This window comes from Phyllostomus discolor, chromosome 2, assembly GCF_004126475.2.
Source record: "Phyllostomus discolor isolate MPI-MPIP mPhyDis1 chromosome 2, mPhyDis1.pri.v3, whole genome shotgun sequence".
NCBI classification, from domain to species: Eukaryota; Metazoa; Chordata; class Mammalia; order Chiroptera; family Phyllostomidae; genus Phyllostomus; species Phyllostomus discolor.
Genome location: NC_040904.2, coordinates 45,075,243 through 45,094,782, shown reverse-complemented (window position 1 = coordinate 45,094,782; position 19,540 = coordinate 45,075,243). Strand labels below are relative to the sequence as shown.

General features: G+C 46.6%; 2 protein-coding genes across 6 annotated transcripts in view; one reads left to right on the top strand and one right to left on the bottom strand.

The window, feature by feature from the left end:
* C2H3orf70 (chromosome 2 C3orf70 homolog) overlaps window positions 1-6,542 on the top strand; it is a 54,417-nt gene extending 47,875 nt beyond the window's left edge. Inside the window, exon 2 of the mRNA XM_028505055.2 lies at window positions 1,888-6,542. Coding sequence (XP_028360856.1) covers window positions 1,888-2,444 — 557 coding nt within the window. The 3' untranslated portion in view covers window positions 2,445-6,542. The remainder of the gene's footprint in view (window positions 1-1,887) is intronic.
* Window positions 6,543-12,249: 5,707 nt separating this feature from the next.
* VPS8 (VPS8 subunit of CORVET complex) overlaps window positions 12,250-19,540 on the bottom strand; it is a 253,795-nt gene continuing 246,504 nt past the window's right edge. For all 5 annotated transcript variants that reach the window (XM_028504348.2, XM_028504351.2, XM_036017796.1 and 2 more), the window contains one exon: window positions 12,250-12,989. In XM_028504348.2, coding sequence (XP_028360149.1) covers window positions 12,840-12,989 — 150 coding nt within the window. In that variant the 3' untranslated portion in view covers window positions 12,250-12,839. The remainder of the gene's footprint in view (window positions 12,990-19,540) is intronic.

The window sequence follows — 19,540 nt, the reverse complement described above, 5'->3', positions numbered from 1 at the left end:
CATGTGTTACTGCAGAATGAAGCTGAATATATTTTAAGGTAATTTAGTTGCAAAAAAAATGCGGCATCTAAGCCTACTTTTTTTTTAACGGAAGTTAAGAAACCGATGTAAAAAATACAGGCAGGCTTGATTGATCTATTACCAGTGCTGCGCTGTTTGTGGCTTAGTTTGCTGCTCACATTTCTGATCTGAAATTGCTATTCTGCAAATCAACTTATTTAAACAATCTAAGGTAGTTTGCACTCTGCATGCGATTCCTATCCTAGAATTTTCAGTCTGACCAGGAAATAAAACAACGGGAGGAGCAGGCGTCATCCACAGTGAGCAATTTACCTGCATCATGAGGATGTTGTAAATAGTGGTTCTCCACCAGGGTGATTTGGTCCCCGGGGGTATGTGACAATGTCCGGAGACCTTTTGATTGTCGAGCCGAGGAGGAGGTATCTAGTGTCTACTGGTATCTAGGGGGTAGAGGCCAAGGGGGTAGTACACACACTAGAGCATAGGACAGCTCCTAGACTGGAAAGAATTATCTGGTCCAGATGCCGGTGGTGCTGAGGTTTAAAAACCCCGTCACAGACATGCACGGAAGGTATGGATGGATGGATTGGTCAGTCAACTGCATTGGGAAAATCCCAAGGTGATGCCCGTAATTGTCGCTGCTGTCTGGGAGTTTTTCTGTTTCATTTTCTTCCAGATTTCTATTTTGAAATCATTTTACACTCATAGCCTGAGTAATTTTCATCGGTCTCAGTTTTCTTAACACTGTACATGGGAGGCTTTACTAAATGTTGAAGGAAATCAGAGGGAAGGAAAAAAGACCCATCAGGAACAGATTCATTTAGGTTTCACTTTCACGTGAACCATGAGAATCACTGAGGGTTCAGAGCAGAGTGGAAGGCTCGGAGATAAGCTTCTTGGTTTCCTAGAAACATCGAGCAGGTTACCTACCCCCTGCGCCTGCCCCTTTCCTTGGCTTCTGCCTTAGGTTGCTTAGTGCCAGTGGAGTGGGTATCAGGGAAAACATTGCCTACTTAGGACACTGACCAGCTTTGTCTCGCAAGAGATCGTTTCACACCCCACACCTTACCCCAGCCACTGGGAGTGGCCAGCACAGTCATGTTGGCCATCACTTTTAAATGTGTGTATGTATATTCTTTTTTTTTAAAGATTTTAAAAAAGATTTTATCCACTTATTTTCAGAGAGGGAAGGGAGGGAGAGAGAGAGAGAGAGAGAAACATCAATGTGCGGTTGCTGGGGGCCGTGGCCTGCATGTGTCCTGACTGGGAATCGAACCTGCGATGCTTTGGTTTGCAGCTCGAGCTCAACCCACTGAGCTGCGCCAGCCAGGGCCCTGTATATTCTGATTAAAACATAGAAACCTAAAGTCAAAGTCTTCTCTAATTCTGAAAATAAGTTGGTGTATATTCTTCCAGCTGGTAAATGTATATATTAACATACTTATTAAAGATAAAATGAAATTAATTTTATCGCATTATGATACTGTTTTAAACTTGTGTTTTTACTGTTTTATATCATGGTCATTCTTTATTCTATCTAGTATGAGGAATAAATCATTTAAAGTTGTCTGTTAAGTAAGGATTATAGTACCACCCACCTACTTCAGAGGCATTAGAAAGACTCAGATATAAACTAAGATTGTAAGTGTGTTGAGTGTTTTAGATGGAAATACCATGATGCTATGTACCATGTTCTAGTCTTAATTGCTTAAACAATGTGGAATGATTCTATTACTGGTTTCTTTTGAGATGTTCCTGAAATATTTTTAAGAACATTCTGAGTCCTTGGAGAGAAACCACTGTGGCCACGTTACTATTATTTGTGTAACGATCTTAGATCCCGACTGCGTTTTGTGCTCCTCACAGGCAAATACGTGTACCAGCCCATGACCCCCGTGGAGCAGCTTCCGAGCACGGAGATCCCTGCAGAGCCTCGGGAGCCCACAAACACCATTCAGATCTCAGTCTCCCTCACTGAACACTTTCTGAAGTTTGCATCTGTCTTCCAGCCTCCACTCCCGCCTGATTCACCAAGGTACTGTATGATCTCAGACCTCTTTATTGACAACTATCAGGTTAAATGTATTAATGGGAAGATGTGTTACGTGCAGAAGCAGCCGGCACCACAGTCCCACAAAATGAGCCCTCAGGAGGTCTCTGCACACGATGCCTTAATTTCAAAAGAGAGCAATACACCAAAAATAGATCACTGCTCTTCTCCCTCAAGTTCTGAGGACTCTGGGATCAATGCCATCGGGGCTCACTATGTGGAATCGTGTGATGAGGACACAGAAGAGGGAGCAGAACTGAGCTCAGAGGAAGATTACAGTCCAGAGAGCAGCTGGGAACCGGACGAGTGCACCCTTCTGTCTCCGTCGCAGTCCGACCTGGAGGTGATCGAAACGATAGAAACCACCGTGTGAGAGTCGGGACAGGAGGCTGCGCCCTCTGGTCCAAGCTGAGCTTTTGTACTTTTGTTGGCTGGATCATTTTTCCAGTGCAGCTGGTATTTTCTACCCCTAACAACCGTAGCAATTCAGTGGTCTGCTGATTAGCTTCCCTCTTAAATTAGTGTTATAACTCTGACATTTGTTTTCTTTTATAACTTGACTTATTTTCTACGTAGCATCTGGTGTCATGAATTGTGACCCAGCCTTAATTTCACTGGGAACTTTGTAAGCGATGAAGTGATGATCACAGACTATAATGGACCGAGTTGAGGAGCCACCCGAGTGAAGGAGACAGTGCTTTCTGAACGCCCAGTTCTTCACAGAAAAGCCTTGGCATTCCTTCCGGCATGCCGACAGGCACCCCTGTGGCCCTGCCAGCCCTGTGCGGGAGTGGGCTCCCCTGAGGGGGGCAGCCTGTGGCCTGGTAGATGCCATTCTGCCCCTTTCTGCTTCTCCACACCATCTGCTTGGGTGGGCCAGTTGCCTGGCGTCTAGGAGGGTAAGGGGGTCCAGCTTGGCCACTACTTACGGCCAGTGTCTGAACAACCCACCATCACCTGGGCTGCACTAGACCTTCATTTACAAAGAGATGACATCTTCAGTTTCGTGCTCCATCCAGCTCTCGCTGAGCCACCTCCGCTCTGCAGTGCGCTATGGGGAAACAGAATGAGTAAGACCTGGCTCCCTGCGTGAAGGGAACCATAGTGCAGCAGTGGAGAGAACACATGCAGGTGACATTACCCAGAGTGCTCTGGGAACCCAGGGGAAGGAGAGCTGTTCTTGGCTTGTAGCTGGGGAATGTGTTACAGCATTTGAGCTGCTCTCCCGGGTGGGTTTCCTAACATTTCCCTGCTTTTCTTAATTGTTCTTGAAATCCGAAAAAAAAAAAACCTTTTAGGAAGTTATATAGGTATTATATTTAGGAGGCAGCCACATCTGATGTCTTAAGAAAGTATCAGTAATAGTTTTAGTTAGCCTGGAAATGCTAAAGACAGCAGTCCTTTAGGGATTAGGGATTAGGAATGAATCTAATAGGTTTGATGAATTTGCTTCATTTGGTTATATGAAGCTTTAGAATGGCTTGGGTGAGAAATGGGTTAGAATTCAGTATGATGCATGTTTTTTTATGCAAATGCAAAAGCAGTTGAAATAGTGCACTGCTGAGTCAGGAGAAAATACTTTGTGTAATATTCACTCACTTTACTATAGTAATATTCATGGTCTGTTGTACATGTTCTCTTTTCTCACACATGCAAAATAGTGAGTAATTCTTATTTAGCTCTCTTCAGAATTCTACTCCTCATCTCCATTTACGCCAGGTGTTCTTGTGTGAGCTGGTTATCTGCCATTTCTCCAGATCTCCTCTCCGTGAGACGTAGCTAAGAATCCGGGAAATTTAACATATGGCCTAGTGAAACTCGAACTGTCAAAGCTGGAGATAGAGAAGTAGTTCTTACAGCCTGACTGTCCGTGAGTGTGCTCTTGCGGCGTTATCTCGTGCTGTGTCACCACCATGGCACCTCTCTTATGTGCTACGTTAGTTTGTGTTTTAAAAAATAAGAGGCCTATTGTGTTCCTCTCTGAAGCCTCCACTTGGCTTCCCTCACAAATCACTCTGGGCAGAATCTGCTTTCCTAGTTGTATGTGTAGTTCAAGTGATTGGCTAGAACACTTTATTAGGTTGAAGTGCCCAGAACACCCATTGGGATTAGAACGCAGAGTATGCATATCCCTGCGAGAACAGTGTCCATTAAAACTTTCTATGCTGGGTGAGAATGCAGCGTAAGGTTCCCACTCACTGAAATGTACGGATGCAACAAGTCAAACCAGTAAGGTGGTGAGAAGAGCTGCAGGAACAGGAGGGCCCAGGAGGCTTAGGGACAGACATCGGCTGAGCCTGCGAGAGGCTCTCAGTGCCTCTGTGACTGCGTGGCCAGCTGCAGGCGAGCCCAGAAACCATGCAGTCTGCCGCCGTGTTCGGGGCGGTGACAGCAACATCAGGGCCCTGTCTGCACCCCCACCCGGTCCCATTGGATTCCCCAGTGTGTGCTCAAAGGCCCCCCCGCCCTCCCCGTGCTGTTCCTACCAGTTCTCTGCTCTGGGCCCACATCCCTGTCCCTTACACGAACTGGACTCAACCACAAGGTCTTTAAAGCCATGGAAATACATGGTCGCAGGGCCATGGTTCTGAAGCTGGCTGTGTGGGGGTTGGGCCCTTTATCAGTAATATCTGTAACTTTTAAAACTCCTGAACTGCCATTCAGAGTAGCCACAATTTTAATGGAATTTTTGGATTTAATAATGGTTGATATCACTTTAAATATTTGCACAATCTCTTTGTAATTAAAAACTCACTAAGCTTTCCTTACTACTATTTTATAGAATTGGAGATGTTCCATTGGATTCTAAATATTAGATGCTCCTGGATCTCAAAATAACCTTTTCTAAACAAGCACAAGCAACAATTTCTTTTGTCCTAGCACTGTTGATATTAATAAGTCTCTAGAAAATCATATATGATCGAACCAGAATTGTTTTTTTATGCTTGCATTCCAAAACAACTGATAAGGATATAAAGACATGTAGCCTCAACTTCAATTCTAGGCCTGTTCTGTTCTATATTATATAAAAGAATCTCTCTGTAATCCTGATACTATATTACTCATTTGTATAAGCATATTTATAGGCACTTTAGAAAACATTTAGACGTGCATTGTATCGTCGGACACAGTGGTGTTAAGTAGCCCTTGGTTCACACTCGTGCGTTGAGAGGCGAGGGCTTTCTCATCCGCACCCGGTGGCGGTGGTGTGCTCGCCTGGAGCAGAGGCACGGGCTGTGTGGGGGGAGAGACGGCCTTCTCGGGCTTGCGTAGACACCTGGCTCCATTCCCACTTTCTGAAAGTTGGTATGAAGCTATTAGGTAGAAGGTAGAAAATAAGTGCTGTGTGGAACTTAGCTTTCTTATTTAACCAAGATTTACTTTAGAATTTTCAGGTTTCAGATAATTCTGACTTTTCTGAGAAATGACAAAGGAATTAAAATGCTTTGTGGTTGTAGTTAGTTGGTACATTAACAAATAAGGCTTTACCATCATATCTAGATATATTTTTTTAACCTTGTAATTTTCAATATTCAAAAAGAGAATTTGAGGGAAATCCTGAAGAAAACAAGGTTGCTGTGTTAGAAAGGGAGAACTTGTAGTTTATGGTACCACTACACAAAATAAAAGACCACTCAAACCAGAGCCAAACTGGAAGTTGTCCAGAAGCACCTTTTGGATTTGATTTCAACTTGAGGGTGGGGTTTGATTTTTTAACCTCCACTTCCTGGCCTGTTGGATACATCACACTTTTTTTGGAACTGATCATAACAACTCCTTTTATGCAAATTTCTCTATTTGGGTAATAGGATGTAACCAGATAATGTATAAAGCTGTCAAAATAGCAGGTATATTTAGCAGTATAAATACTGCTAGGCAAGAAAAACGGCGTAGTAAGATAAAATAATATTTATGCAGTTGGTTCTTGGTTATTCCATCTTGTTTGCAAAATTTTATTGAAACATTTTGGCATTTTGAATGGGGAAAACAAAAATGTTAACAGTCTTCTTTCCTGTTCCCCTCTCCAGAGGAGCTGTGAACCAAAATCAAGGTGGCCAGTTGTGTTTTAGGCTTTTTAGTAAGTAACCCATGGTTGGTGTGTTGCCCTTGAGGGGGAGCAGGAAGGGGGAGTTCCCCTCACGTTATCGGGGCTGCGATCCCAGGGAGGTCGGTGTTCCCCACGCCCAAGCATAAGTACGAGAGCACTTCTCAAAACTAATTTTGGAATTATGTACCTTTTAAAAATTTTATATGTCACAGATTCCTTTCAATATCACAGATACCGAGAGTGGACTGTATTCAAAAAGGGCCGTGTTTCTGTTGGTACTTTGAGTTCCTTTTTCTATTAGGATTGGCACGGCTGTCTCCTAACACTCTGAACAGGTCGGGAAGCAAAGCGTCACCAGAGGTTTTGGTGTTGAACTTCCATAGTACTTTGTTCACACACACTTTTTTAGGCCGTTCATACCTTGAACTAGTCACTTACTGTGCTGTTTTTAAAATCTGTTTTAAAGTTTTAAGCACAACGTTGACCATTCTGTAATTTACTAAAATTATATTGTTTTCCTACAGACAGCTCAACTTTCCTTTCTGTATAATACTTTAGGAAAATAACTGCCTTGTAAAATAAATGTGATTTTTTTCTTTTGTACCAGCACAAATGTGTTATTTTGGAGTTCGGAATATTCTTTCCCTGCAGTCTCCCCCTTTCGAGAGGTTCTGATTTATATAACCCAGTGAACTAAAAACAAAGCTACATTTGTAAAATGTGAAACATTTATAATGTGGGCTTACATTGTGCCAGGAAATAAGCAGTTTACAGCATTATCTCATTTAAACTTTACAGAAACTTCACAAAGTGTAGGAACCCTTCCTAATACGGGCTTTCTGTTGGCTGCGTCAGGCTTATGCACGTCACACATTCTCGCAGACAGTGTTTCTCCCACACAAAGCTGCACGCTCTGTATTCAGTTCACACTGTCACGTAAGACTGTTCAGCCACAGGTCCTCGGGCGGGCAGCCCGTGGTCACCCAGGTCGGCGTCCAGACCGCAGGCTGGCCAGCCGGGAACTCAGTTTTTGCCTTCAGCACAGCCAGAAAAGAACAACTTGTGGGGCTGACATTTATTGAATAACCTCACTGGGATTGCTAAATAAATTCTTTTGTTAGTCATAGTAATAATATCATTGTTAGTATTATTAACAATTATAGCTCATCGTCTATCTTACTGCTTTCTATGAGTAATCCTCAAGCAACCCCATTTCACAACCAGGAAAAGCAGTCAGGACGGAAATATTCTTGCCCCAGGTGGCACAGCGTGTGAGTAGGAGAAGTCGGGATCTGAACCCAGTCTCTGGCTCTGGAGCCCGCACGCTCGGCCCCAGGCCTCTGTGGTCCTGTAGCACCTTCCCGCCCTCAGTGTACTTGGAGGCTGCGTCGGGTGGCTGCTCGGGGAGCCTGGGAGGAGGGCAGCAGGGGTTCCATCCCTGTCCCCAACCAGCGAACCCCTCCCTGCAGGCTGGTGGCCCATGCCTGCCCCAGGGCACTGCTCTCCAGGCAGTCTTGGAGAAACGCCCACAGGCCTCCTCGTCCTCTCCCCGTTTTCTGTGCTCCACACTGACCTCCCCCAACACGCGTGCGCACACACGCACCCCGTCTTCCTGCAGCCGTCCCAGTGCTTTGATCAGGCCAGCGCTGCTTCCATGTTTAATCGCATCTGACTCGCTTTCAAGGCTAGCTCCTTCTGCCTTCACAAAAGACAGCTTGTCTTTTTTTTTTTTTTAAAGATTTTATTTATTTATTTTTAGAGAGGGAAGGGAGGGAGAAAGAGAGCAAGAAAGAGAGAAACATCAATGTGCGGTTGCTGGGGGCCATGGCCTGGAACCCAGGCATGTGCCCTGACTGGGAATCAAACCTGCGACACTGGTTCGCAGCCCGCGGACAGCTTGTCTTTTAAAGTGACTTCTGCAGACAGCTAATCTCATCTACTGTGTGTGCATTCTACTAATTTAACCCTACATAATAGTGTTGCCAAGTTCTAGAAGGCATTTCATTGTAGCCTCTTACAGTTGCTGACTACACACACTTTTATTCTGCAGTAAACTTTAATTTAGCCTCTCTGCCTCATTACAGTTCAATCACTGGGAACGATATGCCTTTAACCCTGGTGTGCCGCCCAGTCCTGTGTGAGCTGTGGGTGAGACAGGGTCTGGGGACGCAGGTTGGCCTCGGCAGGGTTCGAGCAGAGGCACCTGGAGGCCAAGGGCAGATATGGGAATTTGGCAGAAATGAAAGTGAAAGGTGAGGCAAAGTAAATATGCCAGGATGTTCATGATGCCTTTCTGTTTGCTCTTTTGAATTTTTCCTAGTTTTCTAATATTCATGGATCCTGGTTTTACAATGAGAAACAAGCCAGCAAGCATCTCTGTGCGGGAGATGACAGTCGGGGGGCAGTCCGTGCAGGTGCAGTCTGGCTCTGCTGGGGGTACGAGGCGGAGGTGGAGATGGGGAGCCCGCAGGTTGGGCAGCAGCTCCACCACTCGTGTACCTGGTGGACCCGAGTACCGGCAGGACTGAGAACTGTGGGCCCTGGGACTAACTGGCCTCCACGGAGGAGGGGCCCCATGCCAGGCTTCCAGCCTCGGCTGGAGAGTCCTTGGGCCACTGGGTTGGAGAGAGGGGAGGATTTGTTGCTGTCTTTCTCGGTCCCTAGCCCAAAGCTCTGCTGTGAATTTGGAGACGGGAGCTTAGAAAGCTAGGGCCCTGGTGCGACGTTTTAGCCCTCTGTGGTACCTAGTCACCTGTCACCTAGTGCAAAACCCCAGCTGACTGATCCCAAGAAAGAGATCTGGAGTGTCACTGCAAGATGTGACAGGAAACCCAGCATCACGGGTCAGCGGAACGTCACCTGTCTGAGTGGGGACTCGCCTGCCACGCCCACAGGTGCTGTGGTGGAGAGAGCAGGGTAATTTTGTGAGTGCATGGCTGAAGCAACCAAGAGCTAAGTCAATTACAAGAGCAGGTGAGTCAGTCACACGTGGCAGGTAAGTAGCAGAGCCAGAGTGCCAGCGTTCCACTGACTCCGAGCCCAGCCGGAGCGACTTCCTCAACTCGAGCCTGTGCAGTCGAACCCTGCCCTGCTGCTCCTCAGGCCTCTCCTCTCCCTCACCTGCCCCCCGCCACACCTGAGGCCCACCCCTGACTGAGCCCGGCCCTGGCGAAGCCGTCTACGATGGCAGAGGTCAGGATAGTGTTTAACTGGAGGGGCGGTGGGCCTCCGGGGGGCCGGTCATTTCTATTTGCTTATACGTCTGTTCACTTTGTGAATTAATCCAGCTGCGTACATGTGGTTTGTGAACATTTCTGTTCATAAAAACTTAAGAAAAAGTGATTTTAAAGAAAATGTGGTGATACCTGTTTAATAGTATTAAGCACTGTGCTGTGGAGTGGACAGAACATAGTCCTGACCTTGGGCGTGTAGGAAACAGACAGGAAAACACCCACCTGTGGAAATAAGGTGAGTCCAACTGCCGTTTTCCTTCAGTAGCCGGGGGAGGCTTCACGGAGCGTCAGGGTGTGGAGGCAGCTGGCCGGGGGAGGAAGATGGCCTGGGATGCCCCAGAGCGGAGGGGCCGCTGGGATGAGCTCTAACGGCCGGCCGAGGCTGCCCTCTGGGAGCTCAGCGGTACTCATACCCCCTGGGGTCCTGGCGCTGGCCCTGGGCTGCCAGAGGACAGCACACCAGGAGGCCTTCCGGCATCTCTGGGCTCAGCCCAGGCATCTGGTTCTGCAGAGGCTCCTTTGGAAAAACATTCTCACCAGGCAGAGCTGCGTAGGAACATACAGTTTCTAAAAGGGTCCCCAAAGCTCTGAATTATTTATTCACTAAAGCATTCATCATTGACGAGGCTCCTGTTGGCTTTCCTCTTCCACAAACCCCTTCCTCCCCCTCACCATGGTAGGCTCTGGTCGGAAGTGTTACTCTGTAAAGTATCTTCCCACATGTTACTTGGACTTTGCTACAGGCGGAGCAGATCACTTTTTTTATTTTTCAGAAGAGCAAACAGCCTTCCTCAGCTCTCGCGTGGGCCAGGGCGGTGCCTAGACCCCATGGCTCTTTCCAACAGTCTATTCTGCCTGGGGTGCACGGCTGGGTGCCACTATGTGCCCCGGTGGTGGGGGGTGGGTGGGGCGGGGCGGGGGACAAGTGCAGAGTGTGGGACGTGTGGGGGGCCTCGGGCTGGAGTGGGGAGCTGAGATTGACTATGTTTTCACATTGTCCATTCAGATACTTATTTTTTTACCAGGTAACAAAGCTGTGATGGACACTGCTGTGTTTGGCCACCCAGAATCCACTCCCCTCTCTTACCAGGGTCCTGATTTCCTTTCAGAGGATCATCCCTCCCGCCCTCGGGGGTAGCAGGGGAGGAGACATTCAGACCAGGTACCTGACCTCCCCAAACGGTAGCCAAAGGGTCTCTGGAACCACCCCACCCGCTGCCCCCTCTCCCCTTCCTCTCACCACTGTGAGTGAGTGCCTGCCTAGAAAAGCAGCTGAGCTGGCTGCCCCTCACCGGGAGCCCCTGCTCCCCCAGTACCACCGGTGGCCGTGTGGGCAGAACGGCTGCTCTTGCTGAGTCTAGAAATATTTCCACATCAGTCTCTGCCCCTAAGGAACTGCTCTGAAGCGGGGCCCGACATCACTGCAGACTGGAACACGTGCTCAGTGCCACGCGAGGGGGTGGGGGCAGTGACGGTGGCAGGGAGCGGAGTTCAGCTCAGCCTGCACATCTCCAGTGCCCAGTGCTTAGAGCCGGCTTCTCATCTACCCTTAGGTAAGACAAGAAGGCCCTTCAAATCCACTCCTGAAGTTCCCCTTAGGAGGCCTGACCCTGCACATAGAGCTGCTGTAGTGCATTCAGTGGCGCCGTGACTCGAATGACAAGTCACGGGAAACAGACGGGCTGGAGGAGAGTGATTGGCTGGTGTCGACTGGCCCTGATTTGGGAAGGGGTTTCAATACTCAGTAAAGTGCCTTGGCTCATTTAGACTATAGAGTGAGGGACAATTACCAAGATTGCTTTGAGAATATCAAACTCTTTGGCCTTAATTTTAAGCTCATCAAGAAATCTTCTGATCCATGATTTGGGGAGGTAGCATCTTGGCTCTGGAACCACAGTTCTCAGTTCAAATCCCTGCTCTGCCATTTCTTGAGTGTGTCTCCTTGGTCAACTTATTTATTACATCTGAGCCTCAGCCTTCTCTTTCACGAAACAGGGTTGAGACCATCTCATGTAGCTGCAGCCAGCATCCAGTGGTGTTCACTTAACGCTCAGCCACGTCCTCCCATCTGGCCTCCGCCCAGGTGCGGAGGCAGCAGCCAGGGCAGCAGGTTTCGGGGGGTGGAGGGGGGGTTACACATCTCAGAGGTATTAGGGGTTTGGTTCCCAAACACTGAAGTAGAGCGTTGCAATTAAGCAAGTCATCTTTTTGCTGGTGGAGGGTTTTGCCTTCGGTTGGTAAAGAATACAAAACCTGTGCAGTGCAGGGACGGGGATGTAATCACATGAGGTGTGCCTACACAGTCAGGGCTAGGCTGGCGTTTCAGGGACATTTGCATGGCCTGCACTGCTTCACTTAGTCTCACAACAGTTTTATTTTATACGAAACTGAAGCATGGAGAAGTGACTTGCCCAGGATCACAGCTAGTATGTGGCCAAAGCAGGATCACCTGTCTATTGAAGGTCAGCAGCCTTGCGTCTAGTTTGTGTGTCCTGTGGCTTGGTTGGCATCAGTAAGCCAGTCCACACGAGTCTGATCATCCCTGAGTGGACTGATAAAAATGGAGCGTCTCGGCCTGGCGGGGGGGGAAGCCTCGTCTCTGTGTGTGGTGACCTTCTGTCTTTGGTCCAATGACATACAAAGGCCCAGGGCCAAGAAATGTAAAAACGCTGCTCTGGCAGCCTAGTCCCCAGCATAGCAGCACTCGGTGGTTGGGCCGCTCTGCTCCGAATGGAGTCGTGATGGAGCTGCTGCTGCTTTGAGTAAAGGTGCTGTTGTCACAAGCAAGGTCCTTGACTTTAAGCTAACAAAAGGGAATTGTGGTAACAGGTGTTCTAAATGTCCTTTATGACTTGATAGATTGAGAGGCAGCCAGCCAGCCAGCAGACCTGCAGAACTTAAACAGAGGTATTTATTCTTGGAAAGGGACAGTCTTAGACTCAAAGGGGTTTTCACATAAACATGTCAATAGGGAGATGCCCTTGCCCACAGGTCCTTGGCTCCCTGCAGTGCAGGTTTGAGCTGTGCTGCAGCCTGGCCTGGCCGACCCTGTTCCTTGTTCCCAACAGCAGCAGAAGCTGAAGTCCCTCCATGGTGAAGGAGACAAGGAGACTCCAGAATGCCACCCATGTGAGCTCCACCTATTCTCTAGGTGTCCAGGGAAACAGGAAAAAGTCCCAACAGGCAAAGCACATTTTCTCAAAAAGCTGGATGGAGGTGTGTGACATTCCTCTGCTTAACAAGCGAAACAGAACCAACTGGTGAACTGCTGCTGCAGCCCCGTCACCAGAGAGACGGGAGGGGCCTCCCTGGGAGGGAGTGCCGGCCATGGGGAGCGCCCAGCCATGGCAGCCCCCCTCGGGCCTCTGCTCTGAAGTGTGGGAGGCAGTGGGGGCCCAGCCGGTCCAGAGGGGTCCCGGCCCACTTGCCTTGGGATCCTCGGGATCGGGATCGTCTCTGGTCTTCAGGGCCAGGCCCCAGAGAGGTGTCAGTCCTCAGTCACAGGCGGGGGAATGAGCTGCAGCTGGAAGTTCTCATTCTGGAAGATGCTGTTGAAAGCAGGGCCACTCTGGGAGCCACTGAACGGCCGGTAGCTCTCGCTGCTGCGGTTCTGGGACAGTTCTGTGAGGAGAGCCAGCTGCAAAGGAGGGGATACACATCAGCCAGAGCTGTGGGGGCAGAAGATCTGTGGGGAGGCCAGATGTGGAGCAGACTGGGGGGAGCCTGAGTCCACTCACTGCCTGGAATCCGGGAGGGGCGGTGCTGCGCTGCGGGAAGGGTGAACAGGCTGGGGTTGCACAAACAAGTAATGTGACTGTGGACAAGTCCACTGCAGTTTTTAGGACCTGAATCCCCTCCCTTAGTAAGAGCGGACTGGGTGCGTCCTGTAGCACTTCAAACTGTGGTACTGGGATGATGGCGGGAAGCTGATTCTGAAGCCTCAGCCCTCTGAGTGTACGCCTCTGCTGCTGGTGCCCGAGCCTGTGGCCTTGCCTGGAGCTGAGGTTCCCCACTCTCCCCTCATCTCAGCCCACTCCCTCTGAGGACCCGAGTCATGATCACTGGCTCTGACCGCTATCTTTTGTAACCTGGTCCAGCTGCTACTTCAGGGGAAACTCTACCTTCTCTTGAAAAATCCTCCCTGCTCCCAGGTTCCCCATTTTTGCCAAGACAGCAGTGAAAACCTCACTGTTGGTAGCTCAGCTCAGAAAGACCTACCTGCCAAGGATAGAGAGTGGCGGGAGGAAAGGTTACTGGTAGCCCATTGGGACACCCGGCTAGGCTTTCAGAGGAGTTGCCCCTTTCACTCCAAAGAGGGCTTTGCAAAAGTAGGGGGCCTGACAGCCTGGCCCTCGAGGTACCCTGATGGTCAGAGAACAGGGGAATTCCACACCCAAGGTCCTGCCCCCAGAGAGGGCAGCTGTGAGGGGCAAGCCACCACTCAGGGCGGAATAGGCAGGACATCTACGGGGACAGCTGATAGCCCCAGGGGACTGGTGAGTGCCTCTCAGGTGCCAGGCACTACCCTGGGTCCTGTACTCCATGTACTATTTCTTCCAAGAATTTTTTAAGTAGTTGGTACATAATATTATATTAGTCTCAGGTGTATAATATCAGTGATTTGACATGTTATATCTTACAGTGGAATCACTCCACTAATTCTAGCAACCATCTGCCACTGTGCAAACTTATTACAATATTATTGACTGTATTCCCCTTCACCTTTATTACCCACCTGCCAACGGCTCCCCTCTGGCAATCATCCCTTTGGTCTGTTTCTGTGAGTCTGGTTTTGGTTTTATTTGGTTTGCTGTGTTTTTTTAGATTCCGCATATAAGTGAAATCATATGGTATTTGTCTTTCTGTCTAACTTATTTCACTTAGCATAATACCCTCTAGGTCTATCCATGCTGTCGCAAATGGTAAGATTTTATTTTTTTTATTGCCTTATACTCCACTGTGTATTTCACTTCATTATTTGTTCACGTATTGATAGGCACCGAGTTGCTTCTGTATGTTGGCCATTGTAAGTAATGCTGCAGGGAAAATAGGTAATGCACATATCTTTTGAATTAGCATTTTTGTTTTGTTTGGATAAGCACCCAGCCGTGGAATTGTTGGGACATACGGTGGTTCTATTTTTAGTTTTTTGAGGATCCTGTGTACTGTTTTCCACAGTGACTGCACCAGTTTGCATCCCACCAACAGTAGTACATACGGGTTTCTTTTTCTCCACATCTTCACCAGCACATTGTGTTGTTGACTCTCTGATGATAGCCATTCTGACAGGTACGAGGTGGTGTCTCATTGTGGTTTTGATTTGCCTTTCCCTGATAATTAGTGATGTTGAGCATCTTTCCATATGTCTGTTGGCCCTCTGTATGTCTTCTTGGGAGAAATGTCTTTTCGTGTCCTCTGTTTATTTGAGAAGGATAGGTATGAATTCTTCTTTAAATGTTTGGTGGATTTCACCTGTGAAGCCATCTGCCCTAGGCTTTTGTTTGTTGGGAGTTTTTGATTCCTGCTTCAGTCTCATTGCTAGCACTGGTCCATTCAGATTCTGTTTCCTTCTGGTTAGTCTTGGAAGGTTGTATGCTCCTAGAAATTTATTCATTTCTTCTAGATTGTCCAATTTGTCATATAATCGTTTCTAGTATTCTTTAATAATCCTTCGCATTTCTGTGGTGTCAGTTCTAATTTCTTTTATTTCTGATTTTATATATTTGTGTTTTCTTTTTTTTGCTGAGTATTGTTAGATGAGTATTGTTAGAAGTCTGTCAATTTTTTAAAAATTTTTCAAAGAACCAGCTTTGGATTTCATTAAACTTTTCTGTTGTTCTTCTATTTTCTATATCATCTATTTCTGCTCTGATCTTTATTATTTCTTTCCTTCTACTTAATTTGGGTATTGTTTGTTCCTTTTTTAAAAGTTTCTTTAGGTGCAGACTCAGATTGTTTATTTGGGATTTTTTCCTGCTTCTTGAGGTAGGCCTGTAATGCTATACATTTTCCTCTTATAACTGCTTTTGCTGCATGGTTATTGTTTTCATTTTCATTTGTCTCAAGGTAGTTTTTGATTTTGTCTTTCACCCATTGGTTGTTCAGAAGCATGTTGTTTAATCTCCACGTATTTGTGTTTTTTTTCTCAACTTTTTTTTTCCTGTAGTTGATTTCTAGTTTCATGCTGTGGTCAGAAAATATGCTTGATCTTCTTGAATTTATTGAGGCCTGTTTTGTGACTTAGAATGTGGTCTATCCTGGAAAATGTTCCATGTGCACTCGGAAAAAAAATGTGTAATCTACAGTTTTTGGATAAAATACTCTATAAATGTCTATCAAGTCAAACTAGTTCAACGTGGCATTTAAAGCCATTGTTTCTTATTGATTTTGTGTCTGGGTGATCTGTCCATTGAGGTAAGTGGGGTATTAAAGTCCCCCACTATGACAGTATTATTGTTAAGTTCTGCTTTTGTGTCCACTGACAATCACTTTTTATATTTGGGTGTTCTCAGGTTGGGTGCACAGATATTTACCTCCTCTTAGATGGACTCCCTTCAAAAGCACTGAAGTCTCTTTTGTCTGGTGGAAGTACTGCTACGCCCCGCTTCCTTTCTGTTTCGGATTGCATGGAATATCCTTTCATCTCTTCACTTTCAGTCTGTGTGTCTGTCAATCTAAAGTGAGTCTTTTGTTTGCAGCATAGAAATGGGTCTTTTTTTGTCTTGTTTTGACCCATTCAGCCTCTTCTGTGTTGTTGGGAGCATTTACTTCATTTACATTTAGAGTAATTATTGATAGGTATGTGCTTAATGCCATTTTGTTCATTGTTTTTTGGGTGGTTTTTGTTCTTCACCGTTCTTCCTTCTTCTCTTGATTCTTTACTTTTGATTTGTTGGTTTTCTTCAGTGTTTTGATTGGGTTCCTTTTTCTTCATTTTTTCTGTGTATTTTTTGTGTACGTTTGGTTTATGGTTACTGTGAGGTACACATACATACATCTACAGCTACAGCAGTCTATTTTTAAGCTGACAGGCATTTGAGTTCAGTTGTGTTCTAAAAGCACTACATTATTTCTCCCCTTTCCAATCTGTTTTTGACATCATGTTTTATATCTTTTGGTTTTGTGCAACCTTTGGTCATTTATTGCAGCTATTGTTAATTTTTCTACTATTGTCTTTTAACCTTCATATTAGCTTTTCTTTTAAAAAATTTTTTATTTATTTTTTGTTTTTAGATAGAAGGGAAGGGAAGAAGAGAGAGGGAGAGAAACATCAATGTGTGGTCTCTCACACAGCCCCTACTGGGGACCTGGCTTGCAACCCAGGCATGTGCCCTGACTGGGAATTGAACTAGCGACCTTTTGGTTCACAGGCTGGTGCTCAATCCACTGAGCCATGTCAGCCAGGGCCATGTTAGCTTTTTAAAGTAGTTGATTCACTGTGATTATTGTATTTTTGCCTTTACCAATGAGATATTTTCCCCTGTATTTTCTTATTGTTGGTTATGACCTTTTCTTTTCTGCATAAAGAAGACCTTTTAACATTTCTTGTAAAGCTAGTTTAGTGGTGGTGAACTGTGGTTTTCACTTGTCTGGAAAACTCTCTCCAATTCTAAATGATAATCCTGCTGGATAGAGTATTCTAGGTTGTACATTGTGCCCTCTTTGAGCACTTTAAATATCTCCTGCCACTCCCCTCTGGCCTATAGAGTTGCTTCTGAGAAATCAGCTGATAGCCTTATGGGCTTTCTCTTGTATGAGACGATGTTTCATTCTTACTGTCTTTAAGATTGTCTCTTTCTCCTTAATTTTTTAAATCCTCACCCAAGGATATGCTTATTGGTTTCAGAGAGAGGGCAAGGAAGAGAGTGAGAGAGAAACACTGATCAGTTGCCTCCCTCCTGTACCTGACCATGGATCAAACCTGCAACCTAGGTATGTGCCCTGACCAGGAATTGAACCTGCAACCTTTTGATGTATGGGACAATGCTCCAACCAACTAAGCCACCCAGCTAGGGTTCTCCTTAACTTTTGGCATTTAAATCTAGCATGCCTTGGTGTGTGTCTCTTTGGTTTCACTGTGTTTGAAACCCTGCGTTTGGAAGCCTGTTTTCTTCCCCAAATTAGGAAAGTTTTCAGACATTATTCAAATATTCTTTCCCTTTCTCTTTCCTCTCCTTCTGGAATTCCTAGAATGAAAACATCAGGGCACTGATCTTATCCCAGAGATCTCTTATACTATCTTAATTTAAAAAATATATTTTTTCACTTTGCGGTTCTTTTTGAGTGATTTCTACCATTCTGCTATTCTTCCAGGTCACCAGTCTATTCTTCTGTATTAACTAATCTGCTGTCAATGCACAGGTGGCAAACACAAGGCCCATGGGCTGAATCTGGCCCTCTACCTGATTTTATCTGGCCCGGCACCTTGTTTCTACCTGGCAACAGCACCGAACTCTTGTTTAACTGTTAAGGAGCAGTTACATTTATACAGTCTGAAAATTACATTCGGCCCTTTGAAGGCAACCGTGAGGCGGATGTGGTGCCTGGTGAAAATGAGTGTGACCCCCTGTTCTAATGTACTCTTTATGTCAGTCATTGTATGCTTCATTTGCGGTTGGCTCTTTTATTGTGTTTTTTATCTTTTCGTTGAAGTGCTCTCTGAATTCCTCTACTGTACTCTCCAGTTCATTGGGCATCCTCATGACAGTTTCTTCAAATTATTAGTCAAATTACTTATTTCTTTTGTCTTAGGATTTTTCTCTCGAGTTTCTTCTTGTTTCTTCATTTGAGCATATTCATCTTTCTCTCCATTCTGTTTGGCTTTCTGTGTTTGTTCCTATGAGTTGCACTGAGTAACTAACCCTCTTCATCTTGAAAGAGTGATCTGTAGACTATTGGAGAGCTTTGGCAGGTTAATTGTAGTCAGGGTGGGCATGTGCCCTACCTGATGCATCACCTGACCTGGAGTGGATTTCAGGTGGTGCATATTTCCTTGCCCTTCTAACCTACCTGGGGCTGCCTGATTTAGACAGGGCTATAAGGTGTGCCCTTTCTGTGCCCTGTTCCTTTAATTGTCTGTGATCACAACATGACCTTGCGTGCACACCCACCTCACTCTGCATGGGGCAGCCCTGTGTGTGGGCACCACCATGTTTTGCTAGCTCCACATTTTCTTTGGCTTGGTGGCCCCGTGTGTGCGCAGGAGTGTCCCACTATTGCAGGGTTTTGCCTGCTCTACACTCTCTAGGAGAGATAGCACCACATGAGCGCACAGTAGCACCCCCAAATCTCCACACCTTCTCTGGACAGGGTAGCCCTGCACACGGGTACTACAGTGTTTCATTAGCTCCGCATCCTCTTTAGGTGGGGAAGCCCCTTGTGTGCACAGCCCAGTAGGTGCATGAAGCAGCACACTGCTGTACCTGCTGGGTCAACCTCCAACTGCAAGGGCCTGACGCCCTCCTGTTTCTGCTGGATCTAGCTCAGGAGGGGTGCCTGGGCATGTGCCAGAGTACCCTGCAGGTCGGCCACAGAAGCTGGATGGAGCTTTCACCTGCTATCCAGGTTTGGGGAAACATAAACAAGGGCACTCATTGGTTCCTCCAGTTCTGGGTTGTCCCCTCAGCTCCTGGTTCCTCAACTTCTCTATGGGGTCCCTCTTTCTTGCTTATTGTGCAAAAGCTATTTAATTGGCTCATGGTTGTCTCCCAGGAGGAATGGCTCTAAATATAGGTGTACATTCAATGTGTTCTTGGGAGGAAGCGGGCTCAGCATCCACTGATGCTGCCATCTTGGACCTGCTTCACATGTCTGTTATTTCTAATCCTCTAAAACAACCCTCCAGGTAAAACACCTGGAGCCCTGAGAAGTTAAGTAACTTGCCCTGAGACACCCAGAGGTGAGTGGTAGTGTGGGATTCAGACTCAGGTCCATGTGGCCATTAGTGCTCAGCTGAGCTGCCCACAGTTCTGCCTTCCCTAGAGATAATGCCTGTCACCTTCCAGGAACTCTGCCTTCTAGCAGTCCTCTGACCCCTGGCAAGGGATTCTCTCTTCACCCAGGAATAATAGCAGAGGTTCGTGTGTGTTCATTTGTCACTTTTGTTGGTAACTTACTACCAGTGGCTGTGGTGATAGGGGAGATGCCATAAGGCCCCTAAGTTCAAACTGCCAGTTTATCAGAAATAAT